This window comes from Nothobranchius furzeri, chromosome 3 (genome assembly GCF_043380555.1).
Source record: "Nothobranchius furzeri strain GRZ-AD chromosome 3, NfurGRZ-RIMD1, whole genome shotgun sequence".
NCBI classification, from domain to species: Eukaryota; Metazoa; Chordata; class Actinopteri; order Cyprinodontiformes; family Nothobranchiidae; genus Nothobranchius; species Nothobranchius furzeri.
This window is the reverse complement of record NC_091743.1, coordinates 62,254,924-62,276,709: the sequence shown is the minus strand read 5'-3', so window position 1 is coordinate 62,276,709 and position 21,786 is coordinate 62,254,924. Positions and strand designations below refer to the sequence as shown.

Here is a 21,786-nt window from a genome sequence, read left to right as displayed (position 1 = left end):
TATTTATGAAGAAATCTGAATGATTAGTGATCATTAGCATATTTCTAAAACATCAAAATTTAGTTATTTGTGAATGTATAAAGACCAAGTTCACTTGTTTTTCTATACATTTGCAGTGGTCTCTAGTATGTGTAAATGAATGGCTTGTGAGCCTCTTGGGGGAAAAACTCTTGTGTTCCTGTTTCAGGAAGAAGTCAGCCAGAGGAGTGGGGAGGAGAAGAAGAAGAAGAAGAAGAAGAAGAAGAAGAAGAAGAAGAAGAAGAAGAAGAAGAAGAAGAAGAAGAAGAAGAAGAAGAAGAAGAAGAAGAAGAAGAAGGAGGAGGAGGAGGAGGAGGAGGAGGAGGCAGGTTTTGGAGTCATAATTCCAGATATTCTGACATCTCACCTCTAATTGGCTAACAGCAACACAACTCTACCATGACCTCTGTTTGCATACCAACATTGATGTTTTTGTTTTATTTTCATAAGTAAACATGCCTGAAGGAGTTCAGTGGTGTTGTGGAGTTCCTAATGCTAATGGTTAGCTTCTACTAGCCAAGATGTGCTCCTGGATGCTAAACCATCAACAACCTTCCCTGTTGTTAGCCAAAATGGTTGCAGAATGTTAATTTAGCAATGTGATGTAGATCTGAAAGGCTTTTCTAATCCAAACGTTTTTTCGTCTATTTTCTATCAGTGGCTTATGCAGGAAATGGGGTAGAAGATTATGTTCACGAGTGACTGATCAAATTTCAAAAATAACAAGTAAAAAAGGGTTTCTCAGTGAACTTGGTTTTTAATGAATGCCTAGTCCAACCAGAAAATATTGACATCTGAAATCCTAATTAGACAACAATCACCCTGAACTCAATGACATCCATAAACGAGTCGTAGTAGCTGCTTGTGGCTCCGAGTATATCAGATTTCTGTCGCTGGATATTCGTCAGATTGTTCTGCAATAAAACAAAAAACAGCACATATCAAGTTTGATTCATTTACATTAAGAACGTAGCTCAAACTGAAAATGACGACATTAATAAACACATAATATATTCAAAGAGAGTGAAAGACTGTTTAATAAGGTGTTTCTGTTGTTGGATGTTGCCATAATTATGTAACTTTTAAGATCAAAAGCAACCAAGCATAATATAAATACAGTAAATGTGGTAATAAATAAAATAGTGCAAATAAACTGTTTCATACTTACATTATTTCCTCTGAAGTCGATGTTGGGAAACTTCTTGTTGATATATTTGATTGCAGGTTCCATTGCTTTATCTGTGAGGAAGGATGGACGCAGTTTGGAGTCTGCACAGATCTGGAGGAGGAAAAACATTAAAGAAGATGTGTTCGATTGTGTGACGAAGTGATAATGGTGATAATGGGTGGTGCAGAGTTTCAAATGTGTCATAGTTTTATAAATAAGTTGTGCATTCAGCTTGACTTTGTAAAAGCTCAACGTGAAACAAGTTATTTGTTTTGATAAATAGAAAGAATGTTTACAAAACATCCACACCAATGCCCACATTCCCAAATATCTAAAACAACAACAAACCAAACATTTTCCATTTTTTGTCAAACTGTTGAAATAGTCGTGAATGTGTGCACATGTGTGAATGTGGGGGGTTGTAGAACCACAGAAGGCGCTATACAAATACAGGCCGTTAACCATTTCAGAAATCAAAATAACTTATGGGATTTTTACTCATTTTCAGTTTTGTCATTTTTATATGTTTTCAAGAGTTCTTGTGTGGAAGTGTTTCAGTTCAGAATAAGTGACGTTTTAGATGACAGACACCACATGCTGACTTCCTGTTTGCACTTCCTCTTGGAAGGATTAAGTTCAGTTGAAGTTTGGAGCCAGAACTGCCTACAGTGAAACTCCAGCAAACAAAACAAGAAGCAGAACAATAAAACAAAGCTTAGCTTAAATGGGGATATTTTGTGCATTTGTCCAGGTGCAGTATGAGTTCACCGAATCTTTTAAAAAAATGTTGCTATTTTTACTGTTGAGCTCTGACTTTCTTCTTAAAAACATAGATTGTATCATTAGTTAAAGCCCCAACAGGTCCATAAATATAGATAAATAACTACTCTAAAACAAAAACTAAGTGACTGGCAGAAAAGCTGTATTTGTACTGATATTTCAACTTTCTGTATCTCTTTGTGTTTTCATATCAAGTGAATAGATTTGTTTGTTCTCGTGAGACGAATAAGTTCCTTATTTCTTGCCGCTTCTGCTCGCCTCTTTGAGAGTGCTCGTGTCCTCTCACCTTCTTAATGTAGTTCATACGAATCAGCACGCCGTTCCCCCTCTCATTGAGGATGGTGAGTTTCTCAGCCAGTTTCTGCTGGTAGTCCATGGCTGCATTCGGACTGCACCTCTCCCTCCGTTCAAACCCTGGCCTCCTGACACTGCTGAACCTTCAGAAACAAGTGCACCCAGAGCCTCACCCTGTCACGGCATCACATGGGGCTCTAGAGTGGAGGTGGAGCCATGAGTGTCAACTGTTCACAAAATGACTGAGAAAAGGAGGATGTGCCACTCCTGGATGGCAAGAAATTATATACGACTGAGTCACTTGTTATTTATTCATGAGATTAAAAATAATCCACTTTTTATTTTTGTGCTGAACAGGAAAAAAATATTCATAAGGCTGTTATTCAAATGTGTCAAACAGTCCTTCTTCCTCACTGCTAATTTTGTTCTCTCTAGCACTTCCTTTTATTCTACTGAAGGGAAGCAGTCAGCAAGAACAAGAGAAAGGCAAATGTTACATAGAAGACTTTTAGATATCTAAACAAGTTTAAACATTAAATGGTTGAATAATTTGGTAAGAAAAGTAAACGCAATGAAAAAGATTCCTGATTGAATTAATGTGTGGATAATGTTATTCCTTCAACCACCAGGTGGAAGTATTTACCAGCAGATTTGCTGCTTCTTTGCTAAACATTTTAATGACAATGAGTGAACATAATTAACCCACTTTGGTAAAAAAATAAATTAAATACATTTAAAAAATGAAACTTTTCATTAAAGTTATTGCTTGTTTCATTAGATCCAAAACACAAATATGGGCCGAAATAGGAAGCATATTATTTTAAACTCACTTTTTTTGTTTTGTTTTTTAATCAGAATGAAAGTTGGTTTAAATTTTAATCACTAATTATTTTTACCCTAACCTAACCTATTTTTACCTAAACAAATTCACAAACTCAAGTCAGACTTTAGGTTTTGGGAAAGTTTCCTGTAATCTGAAACTCTCAGATTGAAGACTTTGTCATGTAAACTAGAGAAGCCCAAAGTTATTTAGCAGTCAGGTGTGTGTGTGTGTGTGTGTGTGTGTGTGTATGTGTATGTGTATGTGTGTGTGTGTGTGTGTGTGTGTGTGTGTGTGTGTGTGTGTGTGTGTGTGTGTGTGTGTGTGTGTGTGTTTGCTTCTTCCATATGACTATAATAACTGGTGCTGGAACTTGTTTAGGTAGACCACTAACCAAAGACCAAGAAAACCTGGAATACTGCACCATTAAAAAAGGAAAAAAATGTTTAGCACTGAGGGGATTCAAAGAAACAATCTGTTTATTATTTCCCTGCTGGCAGAGGCTGAGACAGCGGCAGTCTTGTTAACAAGGTTTCTGAGGAAAGCAGACAGGAAGATGTGGATTCAGGAAGAGGAGAGGATGGAGTTAGGTGGATGTGGATTAAAGTCATGTGAAAATGGGAATATTACCTGATTAATAATTAAAGATTAAGATTATGAATCTCTCAGTGCTGAAGAGTGTATGTGAGTTCAGTTGGATGGATAAATATTCAAACAATAAAATGAGGATATCTGTTGAAATGAAAGTGAATCAGATAAAAATGATTAAAGCTGCTGTAACACTGTAATATGATGCATCAAATAACTAAAATGTATTAAACCACAACTTGTTGTACAGATGAAAACGGAATACAAAACACTTCTGCAATAGAGAAAAACAACAAAACTAGATATTTTTTGTTGTCTCACATTTGTGTACATTAGGGTCACTGGGGAACACTTGCAATCTGTAATGGTAATAATAGGCGACGTGCTCCCAGCTTCGGCTGCAGCCCAGATGTCAGAGGAGGAAGATGGCAAAGCACATGGTCTGTCTAATAAATAAAATGTGTGCAGAGTGCTGTGAGGCTTCTGGTTGTACAAATATGGCTGTACACCAATCTGAACCTCTAAATATTTGTTATTGGAACTCATTCGTGTTTTTTAAATAGTTACATAACAATAAAAAATAACTCATGGTGTGATGTTTGGAAGCTAATTTGATTTTGTTTTATCAGAAGTTGGTTGAGAATAAAACCTGTAATTTTATAAAAGTGGGAAAAAACAGGAACTTGGCTCTCTCGCAGTGTTAATTTTGACAGGAAATTTTAATTTTATTTTAGTCTTAGTCTTTTGGCTAAAAATTAATTTTAGTCTTAGTCCAATTTCAGTCATTAGATTTATTTTAGTTTTAGTCCCATTTTAGTCGATAAAAATAAGCAATTTTAGTCAACAAAATGCATATATTTTTTCTAATGAAGTAATTTCCTACTTTTGTATAGAGCACGAAAAAACTAGTGTAATTTAATACACAGTAACAGTCTTTACCAATATATGAGCACATTTATACCATATTTTTAAATCAGTAACAACGTTTTGGTGTGAGTTACTTTTGTTTCTGTTTGTCTTGTTTCTTGTTAATTTGTTTTCTGCTATTTTTCCTTTCCCAGTGTGTCCTCAGTTCACCTGATTCTGCTCAGCCACTCACACCTGCTATCATCTCAACTGCATTTATTCAGGAATCAAGTATAAATAGAACTTGTTTTTCTCTCATTTTAACATCTATTAGTTGCTGTTTCTGAGATTTATTTTAGTTTTTAAATAAACTTCACCTTATCTTTCAAATTCAGTTCTCAAAAAAATAAGATGACTACCACTACCAAGAGAATTTAAAAAAGTGTTTAGTTTTTTTTTTTGTTGTCTTTTTTTGTTTTTACCGTGTCCTGTCTGGCTGTGAAGCAAACAGAATTGATGTCTGAATGCTGGTAACAAGCCTTGCAGATTTACTCTCAGGTGGAGCATCAAAGCGTCAGCTTTTAATGTCACACCTGATACTTAAAACTTTATTGTTATTGTTTTTGAATGCTTTGTAATTCCGAACAGACACTGAGACAGAGGTGAAAGAGAAAGGAAAAGAAACGGTGGGTGGTGGTGGGGGTGGGGGGGTGGGGGTGGGGGGGGGGTGGGGGGGGTCCACAAAAATAAACAATAATGAACAAGAGTCTGCTTCTGGACCTGCAGAAAAAGACAAAAAAAAAGCAAAAAAAAAAAACAAAAACAAAAATGGGACACAACAACAATACAACAAGATCAAGCTATCACTGCGTCAACTTGATGAAGAAATATAATCAACATTGCTTAACTGAAGAATCACGATAATAAATCACAGTGCATTAAGTGCCCACCATAGTCTTAAGACCTGTGTTTAACGTACCCAAGCCCATACTTTTGAGAGCACCATGTGAGCACCTGTGTGTGTACATGCGCTTGTTTATGTAAGGTTTATCTATAGGAGCGTCCAACAGAGAGTGTGAGGGACCACAGATCTGCCCCCCAAAGATGCGCAGGAGACCGGGGAGCTCCAAGTCCCAGAGATCCAGGCGCTGCCCCAGAACACAGGAACCCCAAGGAGACTGCAACCAGAAAGGCCCCCGCCCCCCTCGAGAGGCACAGAGGATCGCCTCGGGGGGCCACAACCAGCCGCCGGCAGAGTCCCGGGAGACATCAGCGGCAAGCCCACATGCCCGCCCGCAGCCTCCCACCCCCTAGCCGGCCGAGCCCGGGACCCAGTGACCCGGGACCCAGGGGCAACCACCCCCGCCGGGGACCCAGCAGAGCCCAGGGACCCAGACCCCACCAGGCAGCCACCGGGATTGATCAGGCAGATGCCAAAGATCTTAAACCCCCAGACCCGGTTGCCACGAACACTCAGGCAGACCAAGGCACAACCCCTCACACCAGGTGTGGCAGGGGGAGGGGGGACGAAGATCTATATCATCAAAAGAAGTTCCAGGAGAGGGGAGGAGTCAAAGGCCCCACCTGACATATACAGTCATACACAAACACAGTCACACACTCCCTCCCTCATGCTCACACATGCACATACAACCCAAGACTTACAAAAATGCACGCCGGACACCCACTCATGCTCCCCATACACACCCTATTCACTCTGGTCCCGGTACTGCTGCACATTGGGTACAACCATCACCGGTAACCAGAGTTTGACCCTTTCTGCTGGGGTGCTGATGAGCAGGCTCCACCGCCCAACGCTGAGCACAGCAACCCACCACCCCAGACCCCAACCAGACGGCCAGATCTTCCTCCTAGCCTCCAGCCCCAGGAAGCCAAGCAACAACAGAGGTGCGCTAAGACCCCTAGTCTCCCTCCGCCTGCTCCAATATAGTGTTGTGTGATCATGAGGTGTATTCCATGGCTGTGGTGAGCGGGCAGTGTGGGCATCATCTGGCCTATGCCAGCTGATGCCACCGCACCACCCCACTTACACCCTCAGCCCTCGGTGTCTAAGTGCGGTTTAAAATTGGAAGTGGGCACTGGCACCCGGGAGGAGGCTGAGATATCCCCCTGCCAAATGTCGTTGAACGTGCTCACTCCCAAAGCCCTAAGTGTGTGTTTGTGTGGAATGTCGTCAGTGGGAGTGCATAAGGTGCAAATAAAATTGGGGGGCAGGTTGCCACAGGAATGCGGAAATGGGGTCCATGCCCGCACTCCCTGACTTGCCCACCCCCCAAGGTCCTATGTGCATGTTTGTGTGATGATGTGAGGGAGCAGGAGGAGAGAAATATGCGGGGATGGGGAGGAATGGCTGGTTGGGCTTAGCCCTCCAGGGAGCCAGCTCCCCTACTGGCCCCAATAGGCAACTCTGTTGTCAAACTGCCACCCAGGGCATGGAGACCCCAGCCCATCCTGCCAGGGCCCAAAGCAGCAGCATTACAGTGCCTCACGGAGTCCGAGGGCACCAACCCAGCCCCACCCCTGCAGAATATCTATGCCCATCCCTGCATTTGCACAACTTCCAGAATATATAAGACATGGGACATCCAGGTAAGGTTGGGTCCTCCCCTCCTGGACCTCCCCCTCCCCTGTGATGGAATGGCAGAGGAGCCAAGGTCTACCTGAGGCCCCGGAACCCGGGCCAGGCACTGCTGCATGTTCCTGCCTTCTTCCCGGCAGCATACATGTCAGGACCCGACCCCTAAGGCCCCGCCCAGATCCCCACACGGGGCCAGCCACCCCCAAACCCCGAGCCCCCAGGCCCCCACCCAGACCCGCCCAGGGGCAATGCAGCTGCCAGGCAGTGACCCATGGTCGCTGCCAAGATCCCCACGGGGCCTCACTCACAACCGCCAGTAGTACACCCCCCAAGGCAACCCAAGCACCTCCAGAGGGGGGCAACGGCCCCCCAGTCCCAGACACCCCCAGTGAACCCACCTCCAGGGAACATCCGGATACTCCAAACTCAGACCCCACACACCCCCACCCACACCATCCCGCAGGACAACATCAACGACCCCCCCACCCTCCCTATGTGATGGAACCAATCAAAGGAGCCCAGAGAGATTGATATGAAGTGGAAGAAGAGGCTATATCAAGTGTAATATGATCTGACAAAAGATTTCTATACTGGTTAATGCAGAGAGTTTCTCTATTTTTCCAATTCAAGAGGATAGTTTTCTTAGCGATGCATATGGCAGTCAGAACCACGTGAACCACAGATGTTTCAATCGGGACATCGTTCAGGTTTCCCAGTAAACAAAGAGACGGGGTGGTTGGGAAATTACATTTCAGAGACTTTGACAGGTCTTCACACACTCTACCCCAAAATTCCTGGACAGGTGGACAGGACCACAGTGCATGAATGTAATTGTCAGGAACGTTGTTTGTGCAGTGTGTACAGGTGTCAGACGACACAAACCCCATCTTGAACATCCGATGACCTGTGCAGTGTACTCTGTCTAGAATTTTGTACTGAATTAATTGTAAATTGGAGTGTCTGATCATTTTAAACGTTTTTAAACAAGTTTGGGACCAGAAGTTCTGGTCAAAGCTGACTGATAGATCCACCTCCCATTTTTCAATAGGGATTAAAATTCTATCGTCTATTTTGGACAGTGTCTTATATACTTTAGACAGTAATTTGGGGGGTTTGAGATTATAGAAGTCTAATACCCTTGGTGGTATTTGTAATTCTATTTTATTGAGCTTACATTTTTGTTTTACTACAGATTTAATTTGGTGGTATTCTAAAAAGCTATTCTTATCTATTCCAAATTGGGAGACTATTATATTGAATGGGATGAAGTCCAATCCTTCTGTCACGACGTGCGCGGAGTGGAGCGGAGGAAAGGCGTGGATCCAGACCGGGGAGGAAACAGGCAGGCAGGTAGGATATCTTAACATGGGTTTATTAAGCACGCTGACACTGGAACAATGACACCACAAGGAACACAGAACAGCAGGGGTTTAAATACATGAGGAACAGGAGCTATGGTGATTGGGAAACAAGAGGCAGGTGGGAGCAATTAACGGAGACACAGACTACAGCCTAGGAGAAGACAGGACAGGGTGTGACAGTACCCCCCCCCCCCCCCTCAAAGGGCGGATCCCAGACGCCCACAGGAACCAGGAGCAGGGCGGGGGGACCCGGAGGGAGGGCCCAGAGGACGATGGAGAGGCAGCAGGGAACGGCAGAGTCCGGGTGCCGGCGCCTGAGGCAGATGAGGCGACGGGCCCTTGGAGGCCGGCGCCTGCGGCAGAAGAGGAGGCGACGGGCCCTTGGAGGCCGGCGCCTGCGGCAGAAGAGGAGGCGACGGGCCCTTGGAGGCCGGCGCCTGCGGCAGATGAGGAGGCGACGGGCCCTTGGAGGCCGGCGCCTGCGGCAGAGGAGGCGACGGGTCCTTGGAGGCCGGCGCCTGCTGCAGAAGAGGAGGCGACGGGCCTCTGGAGGCCGGCGCCTGCGGCAGAGGAGGCGACGGGTCCTTGGAGGCCGGCGCCTGCTGCAGAAGAGAAGGCGACGGGCCTCTGGAGGCCGGCGCCTGCGGCAGAGGAGGAGCTCTGCAGGCTGGGCCGGCGACAAAGTCACTGCAGGCTGGGCCGGCGACAAAGTCACTGCAGGCTGGGCCGGCGTTGCCCTCAAAACCACCATCGGAACTGGAGACCGTGGAGACGCCGGGCTGGACGGAGCGTCGGCCTCTTGAGTGCAAAGAGCATCCCCAGACGAGACGGCGGCGTCATCGGACGAGCCGACTTCAGAGGACGAGGCGACGGCGACGTCATCGGACGAGCCGACTTCAGAGGACGAGGCGACGGCGACGTCATCGGACGAGCCGACTTCAGAGGACGAAGCGACGGCGATGTCATCGGACGAGCCGACTTCAGAGGACGAGGCGGCGGCGACGTCATCAGACGAGCCGACTTCAGAGGACGAGGCGGCGGCGACGTCATCAGACGAGCCGACTTCAGAGGACGAGGCGGCGGCGACGTCATCAGACGAGCCGACTTCAGAGGACGAGGCGGCGGCGATGTCATCAGACGAGCCGTCATCAGAGGAGGAGGCGGCGGCGACGTCATCAGACAAGCCGACTTCAGACGACGAGGCGGCGGCGACGTCATCAGACGAGCTGACTTCAGAGGACGAGGCGGCGGCGACGTCATCAGACGAGCCATCATCAGACGACGAGGCGGCGGCGACGTCATCAGACGAGCCGACTTCAGACGACGAGGCGGCGGCGACGTCATCAGACGAGCCGTCATCAGACGACGAGGCGACGTCATCGGACGGGACGTCATCAGAAGAGAAGGCGACGTCATCGGACGGGACGTCATCAGAAGAGGAGGCGACGTCATCGGACGGGACGTCATCAGAAGAGGAGGCGACGTCATCGGACGGGACGTCATCAGAAGAGGAGGCGACGTCATCGGACGGGACGTCATCAGAAGAGGAGGCGACGTCATCGGACGGGACGTCATCAGAAGAGGAGGCGACGTCATCGGACGGGACGTCATCAGAAGAGGAGGCGAGGTCATCGGACGGGACGTCATCAGAAGAGGAGGCGACGACTTCGGACGGGACGTCGTCATCAGGGGCGACGACTTCGGACGGGACGTCGTCATCAGGGGCGACGACTTCGGACGGGACGTCGTCATCAGGGACGACGACTTCGGACGGGACGTCGTCATCAGGGGCGACGACTACAGACGGGACGTCGTCATCAGGGGCGACGACTTCGGACGGGACGTCGTCATCAGGGGCGACGACTTCGGACGGGACGTCGTCATCAGGGGCGACGACTTCGGACGGGACGTCGTCATCAGGGGCGACGACTTCGGACGGGACGTCGTCATCAGGGGCGACGACTTCGGACACGTCGTCATCAGGGGCGACGACTTCGGACACGTCGTCATCAGGGGCGACGACTTCGGACACGTCGTCATCAGGGGCGACGACTTCGGACACGTCGTCATCAGGGGCGACGACTTCGGACCAGGACGGGGCGTCGACTTCAGAACAGGACGAGGCGTCGACTTCAGAACAGGACGGGGCGTCGACTTCAGAACAGGAAGGGGCGTCGACCACCATCGACTTCGGGTCCAGGGGCGTCGACTTCTGATCCTTCGATTTTCGGACCGTCGACCTCTGGACCGCTGGCCTCTGGACCGGAACCGGAACCGTCTGCTTCTGGCCCGGAGGAGTCGGCTTCTGGTCCCTCGACTTCTGGACCGCCGAGTTTTGGACCGGATCCGGCTCCATCTGCTTCCGGGTCGGTACCCTCCGTCTCTCGGCCCGCTCCGTCGGCTTATGGGCCGGTGCCGTCTGCTTCTGGGCCGGTGGCAGAGCCGCTGCTAGGAGGGCTTGGAGCAATGAGGAGAGGTGGGAGGTCAGCTCGTCCAGCTGTAGCTCCCTGAGGCTGAGCGTCCAACGGAGCTGGGCCAGCTCAGCCCGCTGACCGGCGAGCTCCGCTGGGGGAACCCCGCGCTCGCTCCTCTGGCCCTGGGACGAGGAGGATAGGGCGTCCAGGTGAGACTCCTTGCGGCTGAGGAGCTCGCGGAACCGGCCGAGCTCCGCCCGTTGCTCCATCAGCCGGGCCGCGATTGCTGCTCCTTCCTCTGCAACCGACGGGGGCTCCTGTTCGGCAGGAGACGGGACTGGTGGTCTGGCCGGGGGCGTGTCCGAACTGCCGCGCCGGGCACGGCCAGCGGCGGGCTCGAAGCTCCGTCCAGAAGCGCTGGGCTGTGGTGGCTTCCGGCGTCTCTCCCCACGCCGTGGACCGACTCCGGGGGAACAGATCGCCAGCCTCGTGCCCTCATAGCTGGAGCGATCTGGCAGCGGCTCCCGGTCCAAACATGCCTCCGGTTCCGGGAGGACAGGGAGGAACGCTGCGGCCGAAGGTCGGCGACGCCAGCGGCGGCGAGGCGGAGCTGGGGCAGAAGGAGATGGAGAAGCTGGCCGGTGGTCGGACGTGAGCCACTGGAGCAGGTTCTCCCAGGGCAGAATCTCCCGGCTGGATCCATCAACGGGTTCGGGTGGTGTCATTCTGTCACGACGTGCGCGGAGTGGAGCGGAGGAAAGGCGTGGATCCAGACCGGGGAGGAAACAGGCAGGCAGGTAGGATATCTTAACATGGGTTTATTAAGCACGCTGACACTGGAACAATGACACCACAAGGAACACAGAACAGCAGGGGTTTAAATACATGAGAAACAGGAGCTATGGTGATTGGGAAACAAGAGGCAGGTGGGAGCAATTAACGGAGACACAGACTACAACCTAGGAGAAGACAGGACAGGGTGTGACACCTTCATATATGTGTTCCAGGTATAGGATTCCTTTATTTTTCCAGTCCGGAAGGTTCATCATTTTATTATTTTGCAAAATATCAGGATTATTCCAGATAGGTGTGCGTCTGCATGGTACTAGTGAAGACTCTGTCATTTTAATATACTCCCACCAAGCTGTCAGAGAGGTGCTGATACTAATACTTTTGAAGCCTTCATGTTTTCTTATGCTTGAGCTAATAAATGGTAAGTCTGAAAGCTCTATCGTATTGCAAAGTGTCTGTTCTATATCTAACCAGGACTCATAGTGGGTTATCTTGCAACCATCTTGGTATATATTGCAGCCTGTTGGCTAAGAAATAATAATAAAAGTTGGGTAGATCCAGTCCTCCTCTGTCTTTGGTCTTCTGAAGCGTTTTTAAGCTAATTCGTGGAGGTTTATACTGCCAAAGGAATTTAGTAATTGAGGAGTCCAGAGATTTAAACTAGTCAGCTGGTGGCTTGTTTGGGATAATTGAAAATAAGTAATTTATTCTGGGTAAGACCATCGTTTTAATTGTAGCAACTCTCCCCATGAGTGATATTGGTAAGGATTTCCATCTTGCAAGATCATCTTCCACTTTCTTTAAAAGTGGGATGTAGTTTAGTTTGGTTAGATCTGCTAACTTGGGAGAGACATTAATTCCCAGGTATGTGATATTCCCTGACTCCAATTGTGTATTAAGCAAATTGACAAAAGAGAAATTAATTGGTAGAACTGTGGATTTTAACCAGTTTATAGAGTAATCTGAAACTTTTGAAAAAGAGTTTATCAGTTCTGTTGAATGAGAGAGAGACGATTGAGAATTCCGGAGAAAGAGTAAAACATCATCTGCATAAAGACTTATCTTATGTTCTAAAAGTGTTTAGTTTTAATCTTGTGGACAAAATATAAAAGAGGAACATGGCGTTTTTCTAAAGGAGGACTAATGTTGACATCTGGATTTTGAGTACCCTATCTGTAACAAATAGTTTATCTTTTTTTTTTCAAAAGGAAAACAAGACAAGCTATTGGATTAGAAAAACAAAGGTTTTTCTGCAGCAAGAAGCATTCAGTTTACATTGTAGGTTTTATGCCAGACAGTAGCTTGAGGAAACAGATATTTCTCACTTTCCTCTGGCTGCTCTGTTATGTTGTGTCTCCTTTATTAGCTACTTGATGTCATCAGTTGTTTCTTCACCGGATGTTTGGTTTAAAGAGAAATGGTAAGTAGATTGCATGAGTCTTACACTCCATGTGCAAGACCTAACTTTAGCTCAGAAACTTTGCCAGTTCCTATTGGTTGCTTCCTGTAAATTATTGTGGATCTGAAGCCACCTTAAAAATAAAACACATGTATTACATGGTTGCCTTGTTTTATGTATGAATCCGCCTGTCTGTCAGGCCTCTAATTATCTCAGACATTCTCAATGTCTGGCTAGAAGCTGGAAGTTTTCTTTTAATAAAACCAGAGTAGATTTGGCCTGTGGCTGTGAAACACACCGCTGCATCTAATTACAGATCTAAATGGTGAAAAAAATCAAGTGCAGTTGAAAGAGACGGCATTCTTCTTTGGCACGTTGGGACATGGCACAGAGACAGAAGAGGCATCATGTTTTTTTTCTTTCAGTGAAATATTGAAAAGGAATAAAAAGTAATGAATCTACACAATGGTTGGCCTTTATCTTTTAAACTGGACATACATATTGTGCAATTGTATGCCTAAAATAAGCCTTTTCAAAAAGTCCCTTGTTGTAATGTCACAGCTGAAATGGCTCATTCTGGAAGGTATTGAAAATATCTAGTTGTAAATTCCTACTTGTAAAGAAAGAAACACAAAATATGCAATAACAATAATAAAGTAAATACTTTTAAAAGTGGTGTTAAATGCTAACTGATCCCTTACTGATTTGAAGAAGTTATGATGACTTTAACAGCAGTAACATACTTTATGCAGTGACATTCATAAATATCCTAAACAGAATAAATACATTAAAAAGTAAAAGAAGGGTTACGTTACCTCAGTTGTGTTTATTTTTTTATCTTCGACTATTTTCTCCAGAACTTAGAGTCAAGTGTCAAAATAGTTTTGAAGTCATAAAGATCTTTTCCTCAAATATCCTAAACTGTGTGCAAATACTTGAACTTTGTGGAGTGGATCTTTGGTAAAGTTGGGCAGATATTTACAGATCTGCTAGCCTGACAAGTGATTTAAATATGTAATCTGGCCACATCCCATTTGGCAAGAACTCAGTCTCAGGGATGGATAACAGTTGGCTTTCAAACTGTCTCTGCACCCAACTGGACAGTGCTAGGACCCATCAGAGCAACGGACGTGACGTAATTTAATGGTAATGCCCAATACCATAGAAGAGGTAGAATTAAAGAAAGAAAGATCACTATCTTGTTTCAGAGACAAGCCCAAACACTGTACATCATCACTTTCCAATCTCTGTGTGAAACAAATCACACTTCTCAATGTGTAGTCTCTGATGAGACTGTATAAAGTGCAACACCCGAGTTACACGAGTTACTTTTACGTTGTAATCCATTGGCCTCAGAAATCAGAATTGACACCTGGGACGTCCTACCTGACCTCATGGTGTTCCAGTTCCAAGTCAGAACAGAAACTTGATGGTCCAGTAAACACAGAAACATCCAATAATAAAGTACTTTTTCTGCTTTCTGTAAATTCAGACACAGATTTTACATTAATAGTGTTTGTCAGTACTACATGATAGTATTGAGGTAAGAGCTGGTCAGGAATCCCCAACTTTCCAAGCTGGAATTCCAAAACTGGAGGAAGTAATCACAGCAGACATTTCCTTCTTGCAACTTGGAAATTCTGACTTCTGTATAGAAAAGGAATGCACTGCCAGTCCCATTTAACTTTTTTAAGCTGCCTGCCATGAGTAACTAAATTAGCTTTACATTCAATATTTTAACTAAAACACAGAGAAAAACCCAAACCCTGAACAAACCAGGATACTGTACACATCAACTCAAAGTGTGAGTGAGAATACGTCTGCACTATGGCTCAGTGAGTTATTTCCCAAGCACCCTTTGCCATTTCCACTCCACTGAGTTTTTTTTTAACTTGGCATCCTAGAGAGCCTGTTAGGGCTCATTGAGCAGGTTGTTCATTATATTTTACACTTTCAAAATGCAATTTGTAGCTTTATTTATTGGCTATTTTTTTCTTCTCAGAACACTCTCCACCTACTTTTTCTCAAGTTGGTGACCAAGATCATGTTGATAATAAAAATATAGACATACATTTTTCAATTACTCTAAATCTGAGATTGAAATCAGAATTATTTGCTGAAAATAACTGTAAACTGTCTGTGAGGCTTTTGGAGTTTGTATTTTTTTAACTGGCAGCTGAAAATTGTGAAACCTCTCAGTGAAAAGAATGCAAATTACTTGCAGACGGTTTGGCACCACATCAGAAACAGCTCAGCAGCCTGCCAGCCTCTCAGCTAGTAGCTCTAATTAAATGACAGGTGATTTCATTAGCTACTTTTTTTATTCTAATTTTGACTCCTCATTAATCCAAACATGTTTCATCAGGATTATTAGATAAGTGAGAAATAGTTAATTCAGTTTTGGGAATATTTGCAGCCTCTCTGAGAATGAAAAAGTTGTTTTCAATAAAAAAAAACCTATTCAAGAGTTTTTATATTTGAAAGGATTTCCACAGTTTGAACTAATGTGACATCTGCCCTGAACCATCATGAACACAGTAGAGCTGCCAGTTATATATATATATATATATATATATATATATATATATATATATATATATATATATATATATATATATATATATATATAATTTTTTTTTACATGGGGGAATAACAGGGAAAGAAATAAAAAGAGGGGGACTTTGGTCCAGAGAAAGAAATGAGAACGGTAAAGAATAAAATGGTGGAACAATCAATTTCCCTCTGGGATTAATAAAGTATTTTTGAATTGAATTGAATTGAAGATAAAGGTGAGAAACAGAGTAAATTACTTCACTGGCAGGTTTTGGGGATTGTAGCAGGTCTTGGTGTGGTTGTAATAATGGGTGCCGCATGTTTATATTCATCTAGAAAATAATTATTGTTCTCCCATCTTCCATCCATCTTGCCAGATTATCTCATCATGAGTAGAAAGGTAAAGTTAGCCAAAATGAAAGGGTTCTAAAATGTCTGTAAAAATGAAGAAACAGCTTCTGCACCCATGGCACAGGATTTTTTAACCCTGCCTCTACTGGTCTTTCTAGTTACACAATGATCAAGGTCAAAATGCAGAAAATGCAATTTACAATAGGGAGTCTAACCCACACCCATCTACATCCAGACCATGAATCCCCAACTCCCAAAAATATGAATGGGAGTGTGTGAGAGTATTTTCTGATCCCATTTGATATGTGCCATTGATTTCACATTTAGTTCCTGTTTTAAAGACACATTTTGATACCACGAAAGCGCTTATTTTGGATCGTTGGAAAGACACGTTTGTGTCTTCAAATCAGACACCCTGGTAAACAAATTCATCATTATTCTATCACTGGATGGGCTTGACAGATGAAAATGAAAACGTTTCTACTGCAGGTTTATAGTTGTTGTTTTTTTTCGTCTTGTCTTCCTCTCCTGCATGTGAGCATCTCATCGTTCAGTTTTTCTGCCTTGTGTTCTGCTTCCACAACCTCCAAAGTCAAATCTGTTACCCAAAACAGCATCACAGTTATTTTGTTTTTGCAGATCTGTTATTAGAATAAACTGTGTATGTTGAACATGTAGTATCAAACACAACACTTGTATTTTATTTTAATTTTTATTTTAAATGTGTGCCTTTGGTCGATTGTATAGCAGCATGATACCTGGTTCCTTTAGAATCTAGACTGATATAAAAAGGGACATATTATGACTTTTGTCTTAAGTTATAATAGTTATATAGTCAATACAAAGCATTTTCATGAAGTTCTTTGCATAAATCCCTCTCACATGAAACAATTTCAGCTATTTTATTCTTGACATTTTCAGTACCTTCCAGAATGCATCGTTTCCGGACTCGATCACTTAAATAAAATAAAAACTGGAACTGGCCACACCCACTCATCCCCTGCTAAGCTAAGCAGCTCCAATATTCTGGAGGAGCTCAGAGTAGCGGCTGCTACTCCAGCAGCAGCAGTTTTAGCTTGCATGTGAAAAGTGGTTATGTGCTAATTTCCCATTTGTGACATCACAAAAAGAGAGTTTTTGAAAAAGCTTGTTTTAGGCACAGAATTCCCAAAACCAAGCACTGACAGAACATGGATAGACAGTTGTTGTTTTTTTCATGTTTGGAGTGTTTATAGAGGCAATTGAGACCCTAATAGCAGCACAAAAGATGCAACAGGTTAGTTTTGCATAATATGTCCCCTTTAAATCTATGTTCAGAAGGAAAGCCAGTTATCTGGTTACAGTGTGATTCACTGTCAACCTGCAGTCTAAGTAGACCAGAGTCTAAAAGAGCTGCAGACGCTCGCAAGGACACATCACAAGGGTGTTCTTCATCAAATTATTATCACCAAATTGTCACTGAAACGTTAAAACTATTTATAATTTACAATATCAACAATACAACTTCAGTTATATGCATAAGAATGAAACACTCAGCTGCTGAGGGATGCAGTATGAACATATCTGACAAAACGTCCGTTCCTTGTTTACTCTCATCACCTGTAGGTGGCACCCTCCTCCTGGCAGAGCCTAGGAGGAAGAGGTTCAGTTTTGTAACCTGTGGCTTTTTGTAGGAGTCAGTTCATAAAGATAGCATCGGTCAGAAGACTTCACCTTTGTAGGCACAGAGAGCCCAATGTTCATGTCCAATCTGCCATGAATAAGAGCCCAACTGCTGGCTGAAAACTCCACACCCTCTTCCAAACCTTGCTCAGCTGTAGCAGTTTTCTCCCTTCTTTTTGCTCGATTTCATTTTTCTCTCTTTTAATGTTTATAGTCAAATTACTGTGAACCACATAGAACCCCAAAGCCTGTACCTGTCCAAGGTATACATACAACACGCTTTAAAGACCTGCAGATACCCGACATGGGCAATAAACAAAGGAAAACAACAAACAAAAACAGAAAGCAAAGAACAACCCAAAAAAAGAACCAGAAACCCAGAAAGACAAGAACCAAAACCAGTGATAACCCTACCATACATCAGAGGCATAACGGAAAAAATAAGAGCAACAATGAAAAAACACAACATAAACACACCAACAAAGCCATACACAACAGTTAGAAACAGATTAGTACACCCAAAAGACAAAATATCAGCTGGACAAAAATGTGGAGTCATCTACGAAATCCCATGCAAAATATGCAATAAAACATACATAGGTGAAACCGGACGCCAACTCAATACACGGACAATAGAACACAGAAAGGAGTGCGAGAAAGAGGCAAATCGTAAACACACAAGAGCAGCAAAAGAAGAAGCAGAAAGTACAATAAAAAAGTCAGCCGTAACAGATCATTGCTTAAGAGAAAACCATATAATGGACTGGGACAGCACACGGATCATAACCACTGAACAACAAAAATACAAAAGATGGATCAAGGAAGCAATAGAGATAAGGAGACGTGGATGTGGGACCATGAACAGGGACGACGGAGTTTACACGCTGGACCACGCATGGGACTGCATCGTCGGAGAGGGGAGAGCGGGCAGTAGAGGGCGACAACGTCCTCTGCTGCCCGCAGATAAACGGAGAAGGAAGTGACGCGCCACCATCAGCGTCAGCCTGAAGAAGCCGGCAGCTGTCGGCGAAACCGTAGCTACAAACAGGTAAACAAAACTGTTTCTGTGTTTAAAAAAGAACGAAAGCATGAACATTATACACTGTCAAGATAGGAACATTGAACAGTTTTCTGCCAGTCCCCTGGTGAACCCTGAGACCCATCCCAGCTGTACTTTCCCCCCTCTGTCGCCATCTTAGCACTCTCAGATTACTGCATTCCTTCGCCCTCTAACCTGCTCTTTAGAGTTTAAGTGGGGATGGAAAAGATGCCTGACAGAGACATACTGTATTTAGGAGAAGTGAACAAACTGTGCCCATAACCACGCACAACTAAAAGGTGAAGTACAGCAGCTTAAAGATGAAATCTAAATGGAAAAACTATCTCATGGGTTACTTACACCCAAGCATACTTCATAAAATTTACTTAAAGCATACTACTTTTCTGCTAAGGGTGTCACTATCTCTAATTCAGTCATAGCACCATTCGGATTTGATCCTATTTAGGATTCACTGATGGAGGTAATATCATATTACAAGTGATTAAACGCAACCATTTCCCAGGGGAGAAACAAATTCTTCACAGTTTTTCTCATGGCTTGCCATGAAGCTAGCTTCTTCAGGTGTGCAGGTTAGGTTCAGGAACAGGTGGAAAATGACATGTCAGTGATACTTCAAAATAAAGCAAATTAAAAACAAAAGTGCATTTCATAGATAATTATTCTATAAATGTTTGTATTTGGGACTGATGACCATTTAATCAATGTATCAGTTTAGATCAATGTATTGCTACACTAGAATGATGACTAAACGGTGTCCTTTATTCTTCTGATCGAACATAATCTACATTTTTGTAAAGGTGAAATAATTTTGTATAAAATAGGTTCTGCACTAAAATGCCTTTGTTTTTGTCATTATATTGTTTTCTACAGTGTACTCACAACTTATGTAAGCTTTCTAATGAGAGTTCCTTCAGTTCAATGACAAACTTAAAATCACACATATTCACACAGCTGGGCCATCAGCTGAGGAGAGCATGAATTTTGCCTTGGATGCTAAATGTTCCACTGCGCTGATATTGATAACACACGATGGAGGCTATCTCTAACATCAACAGCACATGGAAAGCAGTGTCAATTAGCAGTTTTTATTATGCTGAACTTTTAGAATCCTTGTTGTAACCACTGTGCACATTCTCATGCGTAACCTGTTTGAAAAATGCAGCGACTAAACTGACAGGAGGATCAAAGCATCCCACTGTAAACATCATTTATTTACCAAAAAAAAGTTAAAGCTGGTGTGAGGGGTTTAAGTTGAGTGCTTAAACAGCATTTGAAGATGAACGATTTTCCTCACTTTTATTTCCCCAGGATTTATCACACAAACACACACACACACACACACACACACACACACACACACACACAAACACACACACACACACACACACACACACACACACACACACACACACACACACAATTGTTCCAACTAATGTCATTATCCAGCCATTCCCGCTTTCATCTCACATCCAAAATCAACACACACACTTTTCAGGAAAAACATCAACAATCCTGACCTTCAAGTTTTTCCAGCTCTGTAGGCAGCTCCCCAGGATTGAAAAGGAAAGAGACAAACATCTTCCCTCCAGGAAACAGGATGTACCGACTCAGACTGGTGCCTTCAGAAAATATAGACACCCCCAAAACATAATAAAGCGTTTCCCAAACACAATATGGGACAATCGGAAGCTCACAGGCCACCCAAAGCTATTTCTCCCTTTTGATCATCCCCTCATCTATGTCTTTCATTTACTGTAAAAGTTCCAAGAAAAACATTCTTTCATCAAGTGCATTCACAAAATCAGATGGATAACAATTTGATTATAAAACAAAAGTCCATTTTCTACTTCTCAGATTCAGTCTGGTGAGGCAAAAACGTAAAAAAAGAAATGTAGTCACATCTATATAATGCATAAGCTTTTCCAAGGGAATCCCAAGGTACCCCAAGACCAAACTAAATATGTGACCCTTTCAACAAATTCTGGATCTGGTGCTGGGCCTTCTCCAGCAGTCTCCGGGAATGCAGGCGGGGCGCACCCTGGACAGGTTGCCAGGTCATCGCAGATCTAAGAAAACAATTCTCCAAATTATTGTAAAAGTTTCTAACCACTGTCCTCAGTTACTTCAGCGACTGAAATGATCAGTGTGGGCTCATTTAATACAGCTTGTTGTTAAAAAATAACACATCCACAGGGTGTTTAGAGGTGTGTAGGATGAAGGTACAGTATTTCCTTTGTAAGCTATATTTTAATAAAAATATTTAGTCTGATGGGCACAACACTGCTACCTGCTCCACAAAACTATCGAGTGCAACTTTTTCCTCGGCAGAGGGCTGCAGAGAGGTATCAGACTAGTCGAGTTTCTGACTCAACAATCACTGAGATCTATGTTAAAACTCTAGCTTAAAGTTAAAAAAAACATCTAGTGTTACTTTAAAGGTCTCATGATGACCAGCTTTGAAAGTGTCACGTTACAAGCAGGAGGGTTGGACCCAAGATGCAGAAACCCCCAGAATGACATGAGGCAGGAGTGGTTTTAAGAAAATAAATTCCTTGTATTACAGGAGGAAGAACAATTATCTTAAGGCACAGAACCAAGCTTAATCTTAAGAAACACAGAATGACCAAGAAACAAAACAGAAGGTCACTTATGAGCACAAACCTGGAGAAACTTTGAGAGAGCCAAAACAACACTAACAAACAGCAATGGGCCAGCAAAATATTGAGACGCAGACAGGGTTATATACACACATGGTTGGGTGATTAGGAGACGAGGAGCAGGCGCGTGGGAGAGAGAGAACTGAGGAGAGAACGGTGAGATCAGTTACTAAATGGGACGGGAAAACCAAACAGAGGAGGGGAGTGTGAACCAAAGTGACCAGGAGAGACTAATAACTAAGTGGGAGAGAAACACATTGTACAAAAGGAAGATACTGACTAAATAACATAAATGTACAGAAAACTAAAGATAAGCAAATTAATAAACCTGAAACTAGAGACACCTGGGGGAAACCAGGAGGGAGCTGGGGACTACAAGGACACAGAATATGACAGGAAGTCATATTGGATTTTTTTGTCACTA

At 44.0% G+C, this 21,786-nt stretch overlaps 1 protein-coding gene across 1 annotated transcript in view; it reads right to left on the bottom strand.

Annotated features, from left to right (window-relative positions):
- The window catches only part of nckap1l (NCK associated protein 1 like), a 32,861-nt gene extending 30,400 nt beyond the window's left edge, over window positions 1-2,461 (bottom strand). Inside the window, exons 1-3 of the mRNA XM_015959112.3 lie at window positions 2,253-2,461; window positions 1,187-1,297; window positions 840-932 (exon numbers count right to left, since the gene is read on the bottom strand). Of these exons, the coding sequence (XP_015814598.3) occupies window positions 840-932; window positions 1,187-1,297; window positions 2,253-2,342 (294 nt within the window). The 5' untranslated portion in view covers window positions 2,343-2,461. The remainder of the gene's footprint in view (window positions 1-839; window positions 933-1,186; window positions 1,298-2,252) is intronic.
- Between the last annotated feature and the right edge of the window lie 19,325 nt (window positions 2,462-21,786).